The sequence below is a fragment of the Muntiacus reevesi genome, chromosome 4 (assembly GCF_963930625.1).
Source record: "Muntiacus reevesi chromosome 4, mMunRee1.1, whole genome shotgun sequence".
Classification (NCBI taxonomy): Eukaryota; Metazoa; Chordata; class Mammalia; order Artiodactyla; family Cervidae; genus Muntiacus; species Muntiacus reevesi.
The window spans coordinates 1,398,148-1,417,402 of NC_089252.1; the positions used below are offsets into that span (position 1 = coordinate 1,398,148).

Sequence of the window (19,255 nt, forward strand, 5' to 3'; positions counted from 1 at the left end):
TGTTAGAAAAGACTTAACACAGGTAAGAACTTCAGAGCCACGGTTTGGAAGATTTAGTATGAAATGTAAATGACCAAGGAGAGCCTGCATGTGTGCTCAGTCATGTCCGACTCATTGTGACCCCATGGACTGTGGACCGCCAAGCTTTTCTGTCCATGACATTCTCCAGGCAAGAGTACTGGAGTGGGAAGCCATTTCCTTCTCAGGGGATCTTCCCAACGAAGGGTCAAATTCATGTCTCCTGCATTAGTAGGTGAATTCTTTACCACTAGAGCCACCTGGGAAGCCCGACCAAAGAGAGCAAAGGCACTCAATGAGCACATGGAGGACGTGTTTTTATCAATATCAACTTATTATAAGGGCTTACGAACTAAGGCACTTTGTTATTTGGTCAGGAAAAGACAAAAAGACCAGAACAGGGAACCCAAAACAGACCTGTGCATATACGAATACTTAGCATGTGGCAGAGAGGACCCTAGATCATTGGGAAGAGGTGTTTTCTATAAAGGGTACTAAGAGGACTGGTATGGAAAAGTAAGTGAAAATACTACTTCACACTATTAACCACCCCCCACCAAAACAGGAAACAATAACAAAAACACTTCCAGTGGTCAGAGAAAACTGATAAACTTCTAGAAGTTAACACAGGACAGCTTCACCATTCTGGAGTAGAGGAGGAATTCTTAAACGTACAGAGTGAAAGCCAACAACAAAACAGAATTATAAATTTGACAATGTAAAATTAACAATTTTATTTATAATTTAACCACTGGATGAGTAAAAATTCAAGTTAAAGACTGAGAAAGATTATCAGCAGAACAGAGAACTGAAAAAGAACTAACATCCAGACATCATAAGTAACTACAAAGCAGTTGTAGTAACTTCCCAGCAAAGCAGATTCCATAAGGTTTCAAGAGCTGAAAATAATTCTCTGTGCCTGGAAGCCCCAGCTCTGGACTCCCAGCTCCACAGCCTCTGCAGGACATGTGTCAGCTCTGGCCTCAGAGCGATTCTTCCTTTTTCCCCAAATGTAGCAGGTGCCTGCAGCCAGGCAGCTCTATCAGCCCATTTCCAGCCATGGAGAATTCCAGCCGATTTCTCCCATGCAGAATTTTGGGAGTCTGGCAGGCTTCTTATTTTGTCCTATCTCTGTCCCTTCCACTCCAAGATGGCAGTGTTACTGCTGACACAACATTTCCCAAAACTCTGAGGGTCTCTCATGTGTGTCATGGGGGGACCACAGTCAGACAAGAGCCCCTCCACAGGTCTTTGCTGGACAGGCCCATCTATTCTTCATTCCTGCTGAGATGGCTAAGTGGATCTAAGAGTCACACACCTCCTCTCTTCAGCAAAAGGCTGTCCAGCCACACCCTAGGACTTCCCTCCAGTGCATGCTTTCCACACATTGAATCTTCTAAGGTTAGCATCTTCTGCAGTCTGGAGAGACTGCAAATGTTCCTAGCCGTCAATAACTGAATACCATTCCAAGGTCTAAGTAAGGTTGAAAGTACTCTTTCCCCCAAGCATTCTACCTGGAAAATGAAACTGTCAGGTTAGCACAAACTCGTGATGCTGCAGGAAGGGTATCTGCCCTGTAAATAATTTGACAACAATCTAAGTATTTTCCTTCAATAAAGCTCCAGGAAAGTTAATTTCTAAATTCTGAAGCAAATGTTGTGCCTGTGTTAGCTAACATTTTCAACACTCCCTTCTTGGTGTGCTGACCGAGCAGAGCTCTGGGCAGAGCGAGCACCGGGCGTCCCGCCAAGCGGTCAGCTGGTAGAATGAATACGTGGGCATTTCCCTGGCAAGCATTCCCACACCCGCTGATTTGGCTGCTTGACTTAGAGTGAATGAGGAAAATCGTCTCCCAGGCCACACAAACACTCATCAACGTCAGGGTTTCCATAAAGACACCGTATCCATAAGAGGCTCTCCAGTGTTTCTGGGAAGGAACACTGCTGTCACCTTGTCAAATACCACCTTGCTTCTGTTGCCCACATAAGCCTCCCTGCCTCAGTACTGCTAAGACACATGTTTCTGATTCTCAACTAGACTGTGCAGCAGCATTTCACAGGATATGCAGAAAGCACAGTAACCAGAGACAGTAACGCAAGTCCCTGACCTGAGGGACTTCACATGCGCCACAAAGAATTCTGACAGTTGGCTTTGTGCTATGAGAGCAACAAACGACTTAAGGAATACATATTTATTTCTGAATTACAAAAGTAGAGGTAAGTCTTATGCTATTTTCCTTGAAAGATGAAGTAACTTGTATCAGATGACTCAAACAAATTTAATTCTGTAGAGAATTTTAATAAAACAGCTCTCCTTTCTTAAAATGGAAAAGCCTTTTAGAGTGTTAGGTCAGTAGAAGAAAAAGCACTTTATTTTCCATAACTGGTCGTTTGAAAAAGAAAAAAGAATATTTTAAAACTATTTTAAAATTGATCCTTTGTTAAGCGTAGAAGCATATTTAGTAAATACCAAAATGTATTGCTATTTATATTTTAATGGAAACTTTGCAATGAGAAAACAAACTTGGCTGAATCAAATGTTAAGCCCCTAAATCAGTGTTCTCTATATGTTTTACATTTTACTGTTTCATCCCTTTTGCTGAACCTGTATAACTGCATTCTCACAGTATGAAAAATGAAGAAAACTATCATGCTGAAGTACATGTGAGATATCTCAGAGATAAACAGAGGTGCAGTCATACTTCTGTCCAGTAAATCTCTCCAAGCTTGACTAAGCATGTTAGTCTAAATATAAAACTGTTGATGGAAAAACTAGAACAAGCCAGATTTGCAGACAGCCTTGTACCTTTCTCATTTTGTAATCAGAGTTTTTTTTTTTTTTTTGGCCCTACCAGTGGCAGGCAGGGTCTTAGTTTCCCACCAGGGATTGAACCCGAGCCTCACACAGTGGAAGTGTGGGCTCTTAACCACTGGACTGCCAGGGAAGTTCCACATAAGCAGACTTTTTAAAAGGATATATAGACTTAAAAAAGGATATGTGTGAACACTAATATACTTATGTATAGTAGGTATGCACATTCTTACTTATAAGTCTGTAAGTATATCCACATCTGAAAGGTCTTATAGAATTTATCATTAGCTACAGAGATTATAAATATTTCTTTCTTTCTCGTTATTGGGTATTATCTAATTTTTTACTATAAATATATAAAATGGAAATGTGAGAAAATGATCATTAGTTTTTGTTTAAAAATACTTACGTATTAACTTTCATGACTATAATTAGTATTTCCTATTAATAGGATAAGGGGGAAACATGTCAAGTCTCTTTACATAGTTTACTACAGAGAAGAAAGAAATTAAACATAGTCATATTAAAAAACTGCAATAAAATCTGAATATTGTTCAATGGTTTCTATCAAAGACAGAAGTGCCCCAAAGAAGCAAGAGCACTCTTACTCAGCCTTTCTCATTGTACAACAGAAATAGTCATGAAGGACATCACATAAAATTTCAGAACTGATAAAAGGAAAAGAAACGAAGAAAACAAGATTAATGAAAACAAAGGAAAAAACCCTAAGAAATCCCAAGAAAAGATGTGTTTGCTCAAGAGAGACGGGAGGAGATGGCTGTTGGCAGCTGCAGGACAGTCTGGAGGGAGTGTATTAACAGTTGAGATAGGCCATGTAGACCTAGAGGCTCCTCCCTGGGAGGCCCGCTGTCCTGGGGCAGGGACCCCACTGGGGTTCGGGAGAGGGTCACCTCACACCAGGGGGCGGGGCTCACACAGGGGCAGGTCCTGGGCTCAGGCCTTCCAGCACTGAGCACGCTGGGGCCAAGGCTAACAGAGTGGACCCCTCCACCTTCTTCTCAACCGGGAGTTTCAGGCCCATGCTCACTTCTCAGAGTCAGTGCCTGCAGTGAAAGGGAAGCAGTCACGGTTAGAGTCAGTCCCGTATCTTCCCTCTTTAGTTCTAAGTGGATCATTTCTTTCACACTGAGAACAACACATTCAATAACATCATATTCAATGAAACCAGACACTGGTTTTCCTCATCCTTAAACTCACCTTATGGGAATGATGTAGGAGAAGAGGAGAAGAAAGCGGAAGAGACTGCGGTACCACGGGCCTGCGAATCCCTGCAAGGTCACCATGACAACCGAGAGGGCAACCAAGGCCAGAAATAGTGCTTTGGTCAGCTGATTGAGTTCAAGGTCCAACAAACCAACCTGAAAGAAAATACAGAATTAGTATAGAGCCACAGTGTCTCTAATTTTATAAGTCTAAATACATGGTAGGGAGGATGGTCTTAAGTTTTCTTTTGTATTAGCCTTTATTACAATAAAACACAAAGATGTATTATTCACTTTACATTTGCTTGGGAAAACATGACATTTTGTTTTTCCCAAAAAGGTTCTAGAGATTTAGGGAGAATTTCTGGAAATGAGTCATGGCTCCCAGAAGGTTTCCAGAAAGAGGCTACTGAGAAAACACAAGTCCTGAGATCCTCTCTCTGAACGATGAGGTTACAACCAGCGCTGGACAGAAGGGGATGCACAGGCACACAGCCGGCTCCTGCGAGAGCACAGGTGCCTTTTCCTCTGCATGGGCCAGGCCAGAACAGGATGGCTGTCTGTCATCCCCCTCTGCCAAGAGTCTCTCTGAAAACAACTTCTCTTAATTAAGAACAAAAGCAACAGATGCAATAGTTAGCTTGCAACGACAACTGGTTAATTTGCAGAAGTCCTCCACTGGAGGTTTTCCCAGGAAGGTACATGACACTCAGATTCAGTCTGTGGATTATTTACCAGTTGAGCAAGACATGGGAAAATTATGTCAGTAAGAATCCATTCCTTTTTTGTGTGTGATCTGTGCGGGATCCTGGAGGTAGAAAGGGTGAGACATCCAAACATTGCCCATCCTACGAGCTAAGAGAACACAGCTCTTCTGAAGCATGCAACTTCACTTTCCAGCCCAGTAACCTCCACCCAGTCTTCCTCCCGGCCGAGTTTCATGGCTGAAAGACCACCGTGCAACGCGGTGTGGCGGGCAGGAAGGGGTGTAGGGAGGGCAGTGTGGGGCTTTGCAGAAAGGCTTTAGAGCCAGAGAGGAGAAGGGACTCCACGCAGCGGCAGAGACGCCTCAGGATGCCATGTCTGCGCCAGTTTGGGTGCTGGCTGTGCTGCCTCGTTGCACAGCGCTCACTGCCACGCCCGCTGTCTTTACTGCTAACAGCCAGCTCTCACTGCCACGCCCGTTGTCTTTACCGCTGAGGACCTGCATTTCAGTCTCTGCTTGCTAGCCGTGTGGCTGTGGATAATGCCTCACTCTAAGCTTCACTCTCCTCCACGGTAAACTGGCGCCGCCCATCTAACGGAGGTACCAGGGGCCCAGACAGCATGCCCCACCTCAGGCCAGGGCACAGCAGGTGTTAACAGAGCCGCTTACTCCTAAGTTTTATGACTCTAGCAGAAAACTAAATCCTATCAGGTTATCTATCTGTCATCTGAGTTTCTCCTGTATCTGGTACAAATTTTGAAAACGAGAAATTAAAAAGGGAAACATGATTACCAAAACTACCAAGACAGCGGGCACCTGGGAGTCTGATTATCAACTCCATTTACAAACCAGCACGACCAGGACGAATACCTTTATAAACACCTTAAATTTAAAACCTGAAGGATTACTAAGCTGCTTAATAACAGTTTACTTTGTAGTGCCTTTTCAAACATCACTTTGGCCAATAAAAGGCGAGTCTTTCCCAACCTCACATGTTTAGTGTATATCTTGTTTTGATTAATATTTGACACAAACCCTCATGAGAATGTTAGAACTTGTACTTGAAAGCACGAAACTCTCAGAAAATTCATTAAGGGCAGCAGTGAAGAAAATTCATTCATTACACAAGTAAGTTTAAATGTCTACTACATTTTTTGCTAAACTCTAAGGTCATGAAAAATGAAGGTGGTGCAGTGGTAAAAGAATCACCTGCCAATGCAGGAGATGCAAGAGACGTGGGTTCAATCTCTGGGTTGGGAAGATTCCCTGGAGAAGGGAATGGCAACCCACTTCAGTATTCTTTCCTGGAAAATTCTATGGACAGAGGAGCCTGGTGGGTACAGTCCATGGGGTCACAAAGAGTTGGACACGACTGAGCACACACGTGTGCTAAGGTTATGAAAAATGAGTAAACTATGAGATTTTACCTGGGAAGAAACAGTCAGTCTAGTAGGAAATGCTAAGCATATTAAAAAGCAGAGACATTACTTTGCCAAAGAAGGTCCGTTTACTCAAAGCTATTGTTTTTCCAGTAGTCATGTAAGGAGTGAGAGTTGGACTATAAAGGAGGCTGAATACCAAAGAATTAATGCTTTTGAACTGTGGTGTTGGAGCAGACTCTTGAGAGTCCGTTGGACTGCAAGATCAAATCCTAAAGGAAATCAATCCTCAATGTTCATTGGAAGGACTGATGCTGAAGCTCCAATACTTTGGCCACCTGATGCGAAGAGCTGACTCATTTGAAAAGACCCTGAGGCTGGGAAAGAGTGAGGGCAGGAGGAGAAGGGGATGGCAGAGGATGAGATGGCTAGATGGCATCACTGACCCAATGGACATGAGTTTGAGCAAGCTCTAGGAGATGGAGAAGGACAGGGAAGTCTGGCTGCTGCAGTCCATGGGGTTGCAAGTCAGACATGACTGAGCAACTGAACAACAACAGTAGGAAAGATCAAGATGAACACGAGTAATATATCCTGTAAGAGAGAAATCTTCTCTAACCAAGCTTATGGACAAAGTCACTTCCTAGAACTGACAATCAGCATCGCTGCTGGTTGACACCTTATAGCCTTTAAAGAAGTTGCACATGCAATGGGAATGACAACAGGGACCCAGAAGCAACACGGCTGAAAGTGTGTTTAGGGCAAGCACCCTACTTTCACACCCGACCCAGATACTGCAGGGTCCCCTGGGTGGGCTGGGAGCCACTGGGCCCTGGAGTAGGGGCGAGGGGCAAGGGTGGTCTGCAGACCCCACCCCTCCGAGCCAGCCCCCAGCAGGCCCTGGCCCTTACTAAGCCCCCACCCTGCAGACTCAGCCCCTCCACTGGCCCCTTACACAATGCCCCGCCCCTCACTACGCCCCCCAACACCCCAATAGGCCCAGGCCTAAGACATGTGACTGCCTCTGGTCGCACTATTTGGACTCGGAACTCTGGAGACTTTCCCCGGGTCCTAGTGATGCCTTGCGTCCACGTGTCTGCAGCAGATGAGGCCCTTCCCAGGTCGCGTGGGCCGGCCGGGTATGCAGTGCTCCCTGGGGGGCACCCTGCACTCCTGGCGGTCACTTCCAGCACACTGACCCGGCAAGTGGGCAGTGGGGCCAGCCAGTCCAGGACGAGCCATGCCAACGGTGTTCTGGAAGCTTCACCAGCAGCATGGGGCTGGGCCTCCGTGACAGTGGGCAGTGGGGACCTGGGCGCCTGATTTATCAACTCCATTTAAAACCAGCACGACCAGGACAAATACCTTGCATTCTCCACTACTTCAACTACTACATAGTTTATGCTTGAATTATTGAGAAAAATAGGGTTTTGGATTAAAATGAAGAAAAATTAAGCCAGGGAAGTAGAGCATGTTTCAAAGCCTGGTCCTCAGCGGTGACAAAGGCGGCCTGAGTTCCAGGCCTCGGGAGGGTCAGATGAAGTCATTACTCATTCAGTCAGCGAGAAAAGACTCAATTACCTCAACGTAAAGATGCTATCAATGAATGCAAAGTGCATATTTTACTCTATTCATCCAAATCCCATTAAAAAGTGAAAGGAATGATTTAATCTGGCCTTCCAGAGTTGGTCTTTTTTTGTAATAAAATAAAGAATCACTGTCTTGCAAAATGCATAACCACTACCTCCCACTTTCCCCTGCGTTGCGGTAGTGAAGGAAGGTCTGTTAAGAGGCAGGAGGAAGCAGTCAGCAGTGGGCACCAACTTTCCTTTGAAACAATGCCCCATGTGGGACTGAAACGTTACAGGCGGCCACTGCACTCAAAGTGTTAATATGTCTCCAGTGGAGGAGGACATGTAGTCAGCCGCCTGACTGGTGCCTGTAAGGCGGACATCCTGTCTTCTCCAACCACTTCTAACTGAAAGGGGGGAATAACAAGTTTAGCAAAGAACACACAGCCTCTCAGCAGTGGGCTGTTCCCTGCTCTCTTTCAGGAGCCTTTTCTCAACTACGACTCTTCTTCCTGGAACACAACTGCAACCACGCTATAGTATATATCAATAGTACAGTCTTATTGGAGAGGGGGGTTCAATTCTAACAAAACACAGTGAGAAGAAGAGAGATAGTTCAACTGTTTTTTAAAAGGTCATTTGCAATTAATTTTATACTCATTTTTCTAGAACACCCTTGAAAGTTTCTTCAACTTGTCTAAAATGCAATCTGGACTCAAAAACTATTCACCATGAAAGCTAATTAATGCTAAAGCTATAGATTCTATAAAGGTGGTAACTTGAGTTTTGATGTGAATCTCTTCCTTCTTTAAAAACGTTTAAAACACCTAAACAGGCCAGATACCTTTTATTCCGATTTCAAAACCTTTTCACCCCTAACATATATTACTAATCAGTTGAAGTAATTATGACTGTACAAGAAAAGGTAAATTAAGTACACTAGGAAGTAACTTTCAACATTTTTGCAATTTCCTATATTAGTAAAGCAAATTTTCTTCCACTTGTCATAATATTTGTTTTACTTGAAACAACTGTGATAACAAAATTAAATACACTACTGGAAATTTTAATCTCCAAGGGAAAATCTGTGCATAATGTCTAAGGCACCACAATGGCTCTGGGAAGGGGCTGCTCTGGGGTAATGAGCACAATAATTGCCTGTATAATCTAAGACGCCACTAATGGCAGCGATCACAAATCCACTTAGCTCCTCTTTAATTTATGTACCAAGTTTTAAACAGCTAATGGTTCTCAGTAAAATAATGGTTTATACTAACAATGAAGGGTAAATACGGTATCCTCCTGCTTAATCAACAAAAGATCAGTCAGGTTTGTTAAGGCACTGGGGACGAATGAGACCCCGCCTTATCTCAGCAACACAGCGCCTCTCCAGCCTGTCTCGAAGTCCCCCCAAGTACCCAAGAAATCAATGAAGAAGTCTCGTGTTATAAAAACTTAGTAGCAGAGAAAACGAAAGGCATTAATAAGCATCACCAACTGCTCTTCATGTGCTATTATCCTGGATTAATGTTTTGTGAACATCCAAGCTCTGTAACCTTCCTTCTAAACTCACATTTCCTTACCTACTACATGAAGGTATTCTGGAATAACAATAATGTGCAAAATGTCAAAAAACCAATTTAAACTCTTGAAGAAAGCTAAGTATCATTTTAATTTGTCCTGTATTTTCACTGTAAACACATCTCAATTCGAAAAACAGAAAAGCCTCCAATCTACTAGCAAATACACTCAAGACAACTCTACAGAGGCCGAGGTACAGCCTTACATGACAAAGACGACTTAGGGGAAACAGTGACATTGCTGTTGCTATCTCCCTTTTAGCAGCTAAACTATTCTGGGATCAGCCTGTCAGTCCCACATCATTCAGCATTTGGGTTGTGACTACAAAGCTGACATAGGATCACTGCTTTAACCTCCTGAAATTACTATAAAAAGCACATATTTTTAAATATCTTAAAAACAAATCAGTCTCATATTTTCTTATAGTAGAATCTTAAAAATAAGAAAAAAATAAGTAATTTTCAGTAATGTACTTCTGAAATTCTTACACTAAATGTAAACTTCTAAATATTATGGCAGTAACTTTTTCCAGTTTAGAGTTTTAAAAGTATTTTTTAAATTATAAAGTGATGCCATATAGCCCTTTTTCCCCTTCTTCTCCAGTTTATTTATTCATTCATGTTTGGACATGAGCGCCTTAGTCCTAAGTGTCTGCCCTGCACGCAGGCACCGCCTGCCCATAGACAACTCGGCTATTACCATTTACTGCCCCAGTGATCTGCGAAATAAGAAGTGCTTCTTTTAGCTGTTCTAGTCTATTGGCTCAATAATCTATGCTTTAAAAGCTCCTAAACAAGTATCAGCACAATAATTCTTAATGTTATATCACCTTAATTTTTAAAAGTCAAAATCTATATTTACACGATACACATTTAAAAGTCTGTACTGAAAGAATATTTCATATTATACTTTTTGCCTACAAATAAATTTTGCCCGACTATTCTATGTTCAGCATTTTAAGATTTTTTTTCCTTGCTTACCGTATATTATCACATATTTCTTAATATTTAACATTCAAAAATAAAATGGGGTTGCTATGTTTTTCATGTAAACAAAAAAAGCCTTAATGCAAAGCTCAGCTACTGAACCAGGAAGTACAATGCTTTCCATATTACTGTGAGAAACTCAAAAGGAGGGAGGACCCAGCACGAGCCCTCACAGAGCTGACACTACCTTGGTGCAGATCAGCTCCGTGTTCAGGGTGATGCATGCCATCAGACCACTCTGCCAGCCAGACACAACAAACATGTTGTTAGGGGTGAAATTCCTAAAACCTACAAACAGATTACTTGCTGAGTTTGAAGGGGGCTTCATGAATGAAGAATGAGGCTGTCTTTTCAAACATTCAAGCTTCCAGATCATTTGAGAAATTTCAATACTGGCTCGGGCGTTTGCTAGAAAACGTATCCACTCAACATTTTATAATTGTCAAAACTGCCAGAAAACGACATATTATCTATGAACACGTGTACATACACACATACAAACGTCAGATCTTTTTTTTGGCAAAATTCAGACTGACTTCTACATTTATGTAGGATAATTTGGTCAAGCCTGTTACTATCTCACAGCATCTGTCATAGTAGAGTCTTTATTAAAGCATAACCACTATATTAAAAAGTCATCACATTTAAAGCAATATAGTGACTCTAAGTGGTAAAATTTTATGTTTTTAATAATTATTAAATTATTTCAAATAGGTTCAACTTGTGATACATCAAAGCCATATTTAAAACCCAAAATGAGTAAACATAAATATGCAGAACAGTCTCGCAACTATTTGTAAATTTAATTTGTACTCTATGTACACAACCTACATTAAAATCTGTAGCACTGACTATTTAAAACAACAGTTTTCTAATGGACAGCAGTCCTGGTCCTCTCTTACAATAACCCACACAGCTCACTGACAAGCCAAGGCTGCAGGTGACCGTGCCTCGCACGCCACTGTCAGCCGAGCGCCATGCTGAGTGTGGTCTGCGTGCACTGCTGCCGCGTCTCCTGCTGCCACTCGGCTCCTTACTGCTTGTACAGCAACATCTCTCTGCTGCGAAGAGAAAGCGAAAGCCACGGTGCAGCATGTTGTGGCTTCACCAGCAGAGGGTGCTCTAGTTTACTCTTTTTTATCCCTGACCGCGAACGCCTTCTTTTCACGAAAGAAGAAATTTGATCTTCAATCAGCCAATTTAGTAAATTTAATACATATTATCTTAGTTTTATTATGAAAAAATTACCCTAAATATCTATGTTGCCATGAAGAATCAAAGACAGAATTTATAGACTTTAACATGATAAACTACATACGGGGGAAATTTCCTAAATAAAAACTTCTAGCAAATAAAGAATCATATTTAAAGATATGGCACCCAAAACACTGTAGGTAACCAGTACAGTAGTACAGTGCTAAGGCTTTTAGAAAAAAAGATTTAGATCTACAAATTAAGTCAATAAAGTTGTAACAGCTTATATCAGTGGTTTTGAGCTCCTGCATATATTTCTCTTATTTTTGTCTTAACAATGTAGTAAGCTATCAGTTTTAACTGGTTTTGCCAAGACCACCCACCAACTCAAAAATAACTGCCAACAGACTAAGTTATCCACTGACACCAAAAACTTCAACATTCAACAACATTCATATAAGTGAAATTTGAGGTCAGGCATTTGATTTCAATTTAGTCTAATTAAACAAGCAGTTTATTTTGGTAATTTAATATTTACTTTAACTGATATTTTACAAATAACATTAACCCACTCTTGAATTCTTACTATCTAAAAGCACAATACCCATGAGTTTAGGGATTAGTAATTTGTGTTAAAAAAAAAAAAAGTCCAGAAAAATGTTAGTAAGAGCAGATTTTGTGCATGGTCACTGGTACGCTCAGGAACTTTGTTTTATTTTATATTTCTTCAAAGATTTTGAAAGTCCCCACACTCTTGGTAATTCTTTCTTCCCTTGAAACATGAAAAATAGATTTTTTTTCTAATAAAAACTCTAAATGGTCCTGATACTTTTAAAGAAAGGCTTTTATTAGGAATCTTAAAATTTTAACAGACTCAGTAAGAAAGGGCTGTAAATCTGCTGAAATATGGGCAGTCATTACCTTTCGTTTTTCTGGTGGATTTCTCATACTGAAGAGACTATACAGTATTTACACAGTTTTCTTCTGGGAGGTACGTGCATGTGTAGTTCTTTATTTTCTCCAGCATGTGGCAAGTCCCTTATTTTAAGTATCATTGTGCATATGTGTGTGTTCTAGAAACACCCTTAAGATACACTCTGAAATATAATTTATAAAATATATTACTGAATTAGAAGGTAATCTTCTCCTTTAAGCACATTAATAATACTGCTGTTAACATCTGGGCTCTGGGACTGCTCACTGAGAGATGACTGAACACACCGCCTGAACTTCTCAGGCTGCCGCACCAGGGTTCCCGGCACAGTGCCCGCCTCCCACGAGAGTGCCCTCTGAACTCTGCAAAGAGCTGAAACAAGTACTCCCTGGCACCCAGAAGTGACACTAGCTTGGAACTGTGGGACCACAGACGATGGGGAAGGCTGGGATTTAGAAGACATATCAGATCAGAACATGCCTTTTCCCAAGAAAAGTGAGTGCCCAGCTGACCCCTGGTGGTCCCCCTCAGGAGGCATGGGGAACAGCTGGGCAGTCAGCTACCAGACCATCCCACTCCCTGGAGCTTGCCTGGGACACGACCCAAACACTTGTTTTGTTTTTTTAAACAAAGTGAATGAAATTGGGTGGGGGGAGGCGTGGGGAACACCCTCCACCTGCATATTTGCCTAATAAAATTTTGGGAAAGGGAATGGTTAAATTTTATCAATAAACAAGGTCACTAATTTCCAGTGAAACTTTAACTTCCAGTCCTAAATTTTTTTCGTAAGAGGTCATGATAAAGATGAATTCCTATAGCAAAGTCAGAGATTTGTTTAGTGATTCCAAATGTCACCATCTAAACTCTTTCTTTGGCAAACCAACAAGTAAAACATATTTTTAAAGGTTTGTGCCAGGGAATGTATTAGACATTAGTTAACAATTTTTATATACAATAGATTCCATGAAGTCTGGTTCCATTATGGACTACTTCCGTCCCATACATGGTAGTATAAAGTTGTTAATTCTAAGTTATAGTGTGTTAGGAGACAAAAAGGATGAGTACCAGGAAAAATCCTTAACACCTGCGTGCTGCATGTGGTAGAGTTGAGTTCAGTGTGTTTCATGTCCGGTTTTCTGCAGGCAGCCTGGCGCAGCAAGAACCCACACTGCATCACACAGTCCGTGATCAGATGGTGTCACCGGCCCCCGCATCGCTGCTGGGGTTATTGTGTAAGTATGTGGGGATTTATGGACCACTTAATGTCTCCACCCCAATCTCCAGATATCTGGCACCCATCATGACATAAAACCACTCAGTAGTGTTTTTAAATCAAGAGTCATTAGCTGACATGACAAGATCTGTGTCTAAGATATTTACTGGAAACAAAGCTATGATCACTGTTTGACTGAACTCGTGAAATTCTCACTGAAATGCGTATCACCTCTTTGTGATTACGTTAAACACATGTAAAGATACAGAAACCCTGGCCCTCAGGGCTGCTCTCAACCTGTCCCTGCTCGGACCCACCCCGTGGTTAATAGTGGGTAAACGTACTCACTTCTTAAGGCAGCACGAGATGCAGGCGGAGGATGGCGCGAAGGGGAAAGGATGAGGAAAGGTACTGCCCTGGCCTAGCACCTGACATCTGATTTTGAATCAATGTCACTCAGTTTTCAAAATCCATGGTTCTCATCATGTGCATTCTTTTGAAAGGAAAACAGAATTTAGCAGATTTACTGAAAATTTTAAATGATTAACATCATATGCTTAAATAAACTTTTCATCTTCCTAGTTACCCTTTTATTATTAACTGTCTATTTAAGAGGTTTGTTACTGGTATCTCGGCAAAATATAACATACTTTAAACCATCTAAAATTTTTGTGATATGTCTTCAAAGACATTTTATGAACAATTTCATACTTAATGACTTGTAAGCAATCCCAAGAGTTGGGAATTGTGTGAAAAGTTGCCCAGATTGACAGATAAAGTGAAAAGGTCTGTATTAATTTCCAAATAAAGAAATGCATGGCGTGGTATCGCACGATGATTATACTCTAAAGTACCAATTAGAACGCATCAGAAACCAGAGCAAGTTGACACTCTACAATAAAGCAAATAATTTCCAGTTGGAGGGGCAGAAAATGTTAATATGCAATGTTCAAGACTACAAGAATCTTTGTAAAAGGAAGTAGCTAATAAGGTTTAATGATGCATGTCAGGAAGCCTCAGTATGTAGGGAAACACAGCTGGCTTCATTTTGTAAACTATTTGATATACACATCTTTCTAGTTCGCGATTATCAGCTGTGCCAGTGCCATGGGGGACAGCTTAGCCTTCAGATCGGGGCATTCTTCTTGTTCTCTAAATTACAAGTAAAATACATTAATACAATACGGTGCTATAGGTGAGTGCTCTGAATGAAGCTTATCTGCTTGAGGAAGAGGATTAAAGAAGTCTTCTGCAGAAAGTCGTGCAAACAATCCTGCCAGCCTAATGGGCTGCTGAGCACCAGGGCCATGAAAACAAATCACAACACAACAACACACTTGGACTCAGAGAAACCATAACTTCCACAAGGTGGTCACTATCCTTCCCACCACGTGTATTAAATGCAAACCAGCTGAGAACTGCTCCTCCTGAGAACGCCCAGCCCACACTGGGCTTTCTCCCCAGGGCACACGAGCGCCAGCTGGGAGGCCCTGCACCACCCACGGTGGGCTGTGCTCACGCCACCTCCGCGAGGGCCTGCCACGGCAGGCAACAGCAGCGCTCTGCACCAGCAAACCCTCCACAAGGAAGCCCTGTGTCAGGCGCCTTCCACACTCAAAAGCTCTCAGACACAAATTTATTCAGCCACTGGAAAACAACTGCTAGGTCACAACTCTGATACCAAATGCATTAATCACTTGGAGCACACTGATTTTAAATGTGAGTACACATATTAGCGGTTAAAAACGTGCATCTAATGACGAAAGACATTGCCCTAAACTAAAAGAGCTAGAGTTATAGTAATTGGTCGTGAATAGTCTTATGGCAAAATACACCCCAGGTTCTCCCTTGGGGGAAGGCCATCCACAACCAGAGCCAGAAACAGTCACTCAGTGGGACCCGGCCTCCAGGCCCCAGGCATCTGGCTGATCACTGAGGCTAGGAGAACCCCAGAAGCATGGGACAGGTGGCACCATGAAAGGGCACCAGTGAGCTAGGGAAAGCCTTGGAAATCTCCAGGTGATGTGTCAAGCCTTCTCCCTCAAAAATAAAGGCTGGGGATTTTGTGGACGGGCTGGAGCCAGGAGCCAGGAGCCAGGAGCAGTGAGATTTCAGACAGACTTTGGCATCTTGATAGGGGAGGTATCATCATCGCCATGCCAGCACCGGACTCTCGTGTCTATATTCTACCTGAAAAAACATGCTTCAGACAGCAAACAAAATGGATAACCAACTTACTTTAACAAGATTAACTCCACACGAATAACTAACACATAAAGCAGCTTCATTTTGGTAATTTCCAAGCCAACGGCCTTCACAATCAGCCAGGTGCTTTTGTGTGACTTCTGTTACTTGGTTCCAGTTCCGCCTGGTTACAGTCTCGAGTTGAGCCCACGGAGCTGAGGCATGTAGCCAAGCTCACAGCCCCTGGCCCCTGACCACAGCCGGGCCTCCGTGGCTGGTTGATGTAAATAGAAATGATAATATTTCCACTCTCATCATTAGATCTGTGGCTGGAATGTCCATTAACTACACAAACTTCCATCAGGTTCATGAAATGAAGACTGGTCAGATCTTACTTATCAAAATGCTTTCTTTCACTGTTTTTATTTAGCAGCGGTGAAACTTGCTCAACTGGCATCAGCTACTGTACTTTGGGGAAAAAAGGAGAGACTGAACAGTGATTAAACACCGCGGCCACAGGAGCAGAGAAAGCACGCGCTCGGTGGGGCCGGCGTCTTTCTCTGGTGAAGCAGCTCAACGGCAAAGCCCCTTGTCTGGCCCGCGTGCTCCATGCAGAGCCTGGGGGGGCTTTCTGCTGCGCGGCATGCAGGCTCTGCAGTGGATGCCTCTGTCCAGCAGCGGCCAGCCCGGTGGGCAGAGGCCTCGGGGCTCCCCTGTTCTAGAGGCAGCCGGGTGGGGAAGGGGGCTTATCGGAAAGACACCAGGAGGAGGGCGAGGTGAGGTGCAAGACTAGATCTAATGACCTCAAAACTTCTAAACAAAAAGCACTCCTGGAATTTCAGAAAACGAGTGAACCACTGAGGAAAAAATATACATTCACCTAAGATCCTAACACAGGAACGCTGACTGAGGCCAGCTCAGGAAACCCCGACCACAGGCTCGGCCCCTGCGTCTGTAACCGCAGACTCCAAACGGTCAGCGGGCCGCCCAGACCGCAGCCAGAGGCAGATCGGTGGGACGGGCAGTAAGCCTCCCTCCTCCCCGGGACGTCGGGAAAGCCCACCACTGACTCCGGGGAGGGGGACCCTGGTTGCACCTGTGGGGCCCTGCTGTGGTCTCCAGCATTGTCTCCAGCGAGCAGGGCTGCGGGAGGGCAGAGAGCCGACCCCACGCTCTAAACTCTTCACCTACTTGGATGTGTTCGCTCCAGACTCAGAAGCGTCCAGCCAGGCCCTGCCACCCTCGGCCCATGGTCAGTGGGACCGTCCCTGCTTGCAGCCACATCACTGTCTCGCCCCAGTGTCTCTCCTGAGTGATGAGCACACCATTGTGGACCCTCAATCCTGCATGGCGGGAGGTGTCCTGTGCCTTCCCCTCTCGGGCTGGTCGGTCACAGCTAGAAGGCTCGAGCCCAGGGCTGAGGCTCTGGGGTACTCCCCTGGCCTGGTCTTCCTAGGCACCCGGGTCTGTCATCAAGGCGAGAAAGCCCTCAGCCGTTTCACTGAGTCTCTGCTCCCCTCCCGCTGCCTCGCTGCTACTCCCGTATCGGTGCCCCAAGCCCGCTGGGGCCACACACACCCATGGGTGCTCTGTCCCACTGTGTGTCCCCCCTCTCCATTCTTCTTTCGTTTGGCTTCTCGGCCTGGAAGTTCCTCTGACGTATCTTCCCGCTCACAGGTCCCATCTGCAGCCATGTCCCGGCTCCTGCAATCTCTCGCGGGCACTCTGGGTTTCTGCTACGCTGCCCTCGACTTCCTCGGCGTTTCTGCCTCCCCGCTGATGCTCCTGTGCCTGTCCGGGTGCGCTGTCCACTCCCCATCTTGGGGCCCTCAGCGTGCTGACCTGACTTCTTCCACATGCCCCGTCTGGTATCCCCGAGGGCTGTGCCACACCTCAGCCCAGGCCTGGCGCTTGCCCTCCCCTTTAGTCTGCGGCTTGCAATGTCTGTCCGCGGTGGCACACACAGTAGTGTCCGGTAAGAACTGCCAGTGTTCCTGCCTTGGGAACCCCATGGACGGAGGAGCCTGGGGGGCTACAGTCCACGGGGTCACAAAGAGTTGACCAGGACTGAGCGACTTAGCACGCAGGCGGGAGCTGAGGTGACGAGCCTCAGGGAGAGGCTCTCCGTCAGCCCGGGCGGGACTGGTGTGTCGGATGCTGCTGAAGCCGTGCTGACTGAGGCAACCAGCTCCTCCGGTGCCCCGAGCGTGCCCCTGCCGACTCTGGACTCCTGAAGGGCAGCTCCTCAGAGTCCACGTCTTTGGGCTCTCTTGGCTGGAGCCCCGCGAGTGTGGAGGTGCAGGGTGGGGAAAGAGCGACTCACCCAGGTCACCTTCACAGGTGCTTCTCGATCCCACCCCACAGGGGACCAGGTGGACGAGGGGAGAGGTGACAGGAGGTCCCATCCATGACCGTGCCTGTCGCTCAGGACCTGCTCCTCAGTCTGCTGTGCCTCCCAGAGGAGAGAGGAGCCCCCTCTGGGACCTTAGGCTCGACCCGCACTGCAGCCCCAGGGTGGTTGAGCCGCACTTGCCCCCCAGCACTTCGTCCACACAGTGGTGTGGCTTTCCCACAGTTGGAGGCTCGGGGCTCCTGCAGCACCCACACCGGGAGGCTGGGGCTGCACCCGGGTGTGTCTCTGGGTTTGGGGGACGGGCAGTGATCCTCCGTGCACTCGGTCTTTCCTGCTGCAGAGCCCGGAGGGACGGCCTCTGACAGTGACACTGGAAGAGGCGACGGTTTCCAGCGGCCGGGTCCCCGCTGTCCCCCCGGCTTGGTTGGATGATGAGGCAGTGCCAAGGCCCCGGGCTGGCGGGGTGGCCCCGGCACAGGGGCAGCCCTCTGCAGACAGGAGCAACAGGCACGGGGGCCCGCCTGCTGCTGCCCCTCGCCTCCTCTGCATGGCCTCCGAGGGCCCGGACACCAAAGTGCAGCCGGGGACTCGGGTCCCTGCTTCTCCACTGGAGCAGGACAGCCCTGCTGGGGTCACACAGCAAGTCGAAGGTTTGTGGCGACCTCATGTCCGGCAAGTCTGTCTGTGCTGTTTCTCTAGCAGCATCTGCTCACTTCATGTCTCTGTCGTGTTTTGGAAATTCTCTCAGTATTTCAAACTTTTTTATTGTTATCAGACTTGTTAGGGTGATCTGGGATCAGTGACCTCTGATGTTACTACTAAGGCTCGCTGAAGGCTCAGACAGTCAGCATTTCTTAGCAATAAAGTATTTCTAACGGAGGCATGTACTTTGTTTTTTCAGACATAATGCTACTGAAAACTTACTAGGCTGCAGTGTAGTGTAAACTTAACTTTTATATGTACTGGGAAACCCCAAATTCATGTGACTGGCTTTGCTGCAGTGGTCTGGAACCAAGCCCACAATATCTCAGGTATAGAAACGCAAACGCTGAGCACCAGACTACTATATTTTTCTTTATGTTAGTATTTTAAAATTCTCAGT

At 45.0% G+C, this 19,255-nt stretch overlaps 1 protein-coding gene and 1 long non-coding RNA gene across 2 annotated transcripts in view; one reads left to right on the forward strand and one right to left on the reverse strand.

Annotated features, from left to right (window-relative positions):
- The window catches only part of ATP9B (ATPase phospholipid transporting 9B (putative)), a 153,259-nt gene that overhangs the window by 40,627 nt on the left and 93,377 nt on the right, over positions 1-19,255 (reverse strand). The window contains exon 12 of the mRNA XM_065932271.1: positions 4,048-4,208. Within this exon, the coding sequence (XP_065788343.1) occupies positions 4,048-4,208 (161 nt within the window). The remainder of the gene's footprint in view (positions 1-4,047; positions 4,209-19,255) is intronic.
- On the forward strand, positions 2,070-18,972 carry LOC136166230 (uncharacterized). The gene is made up of 3 exons (XR_010662864.1): positions 2,070-2,234; positions 13,546-13,635; positions 16,231-18,972. It is a non-coding gene; the product is annotated as an uncharacterized lncRNA (long non-coding RNA).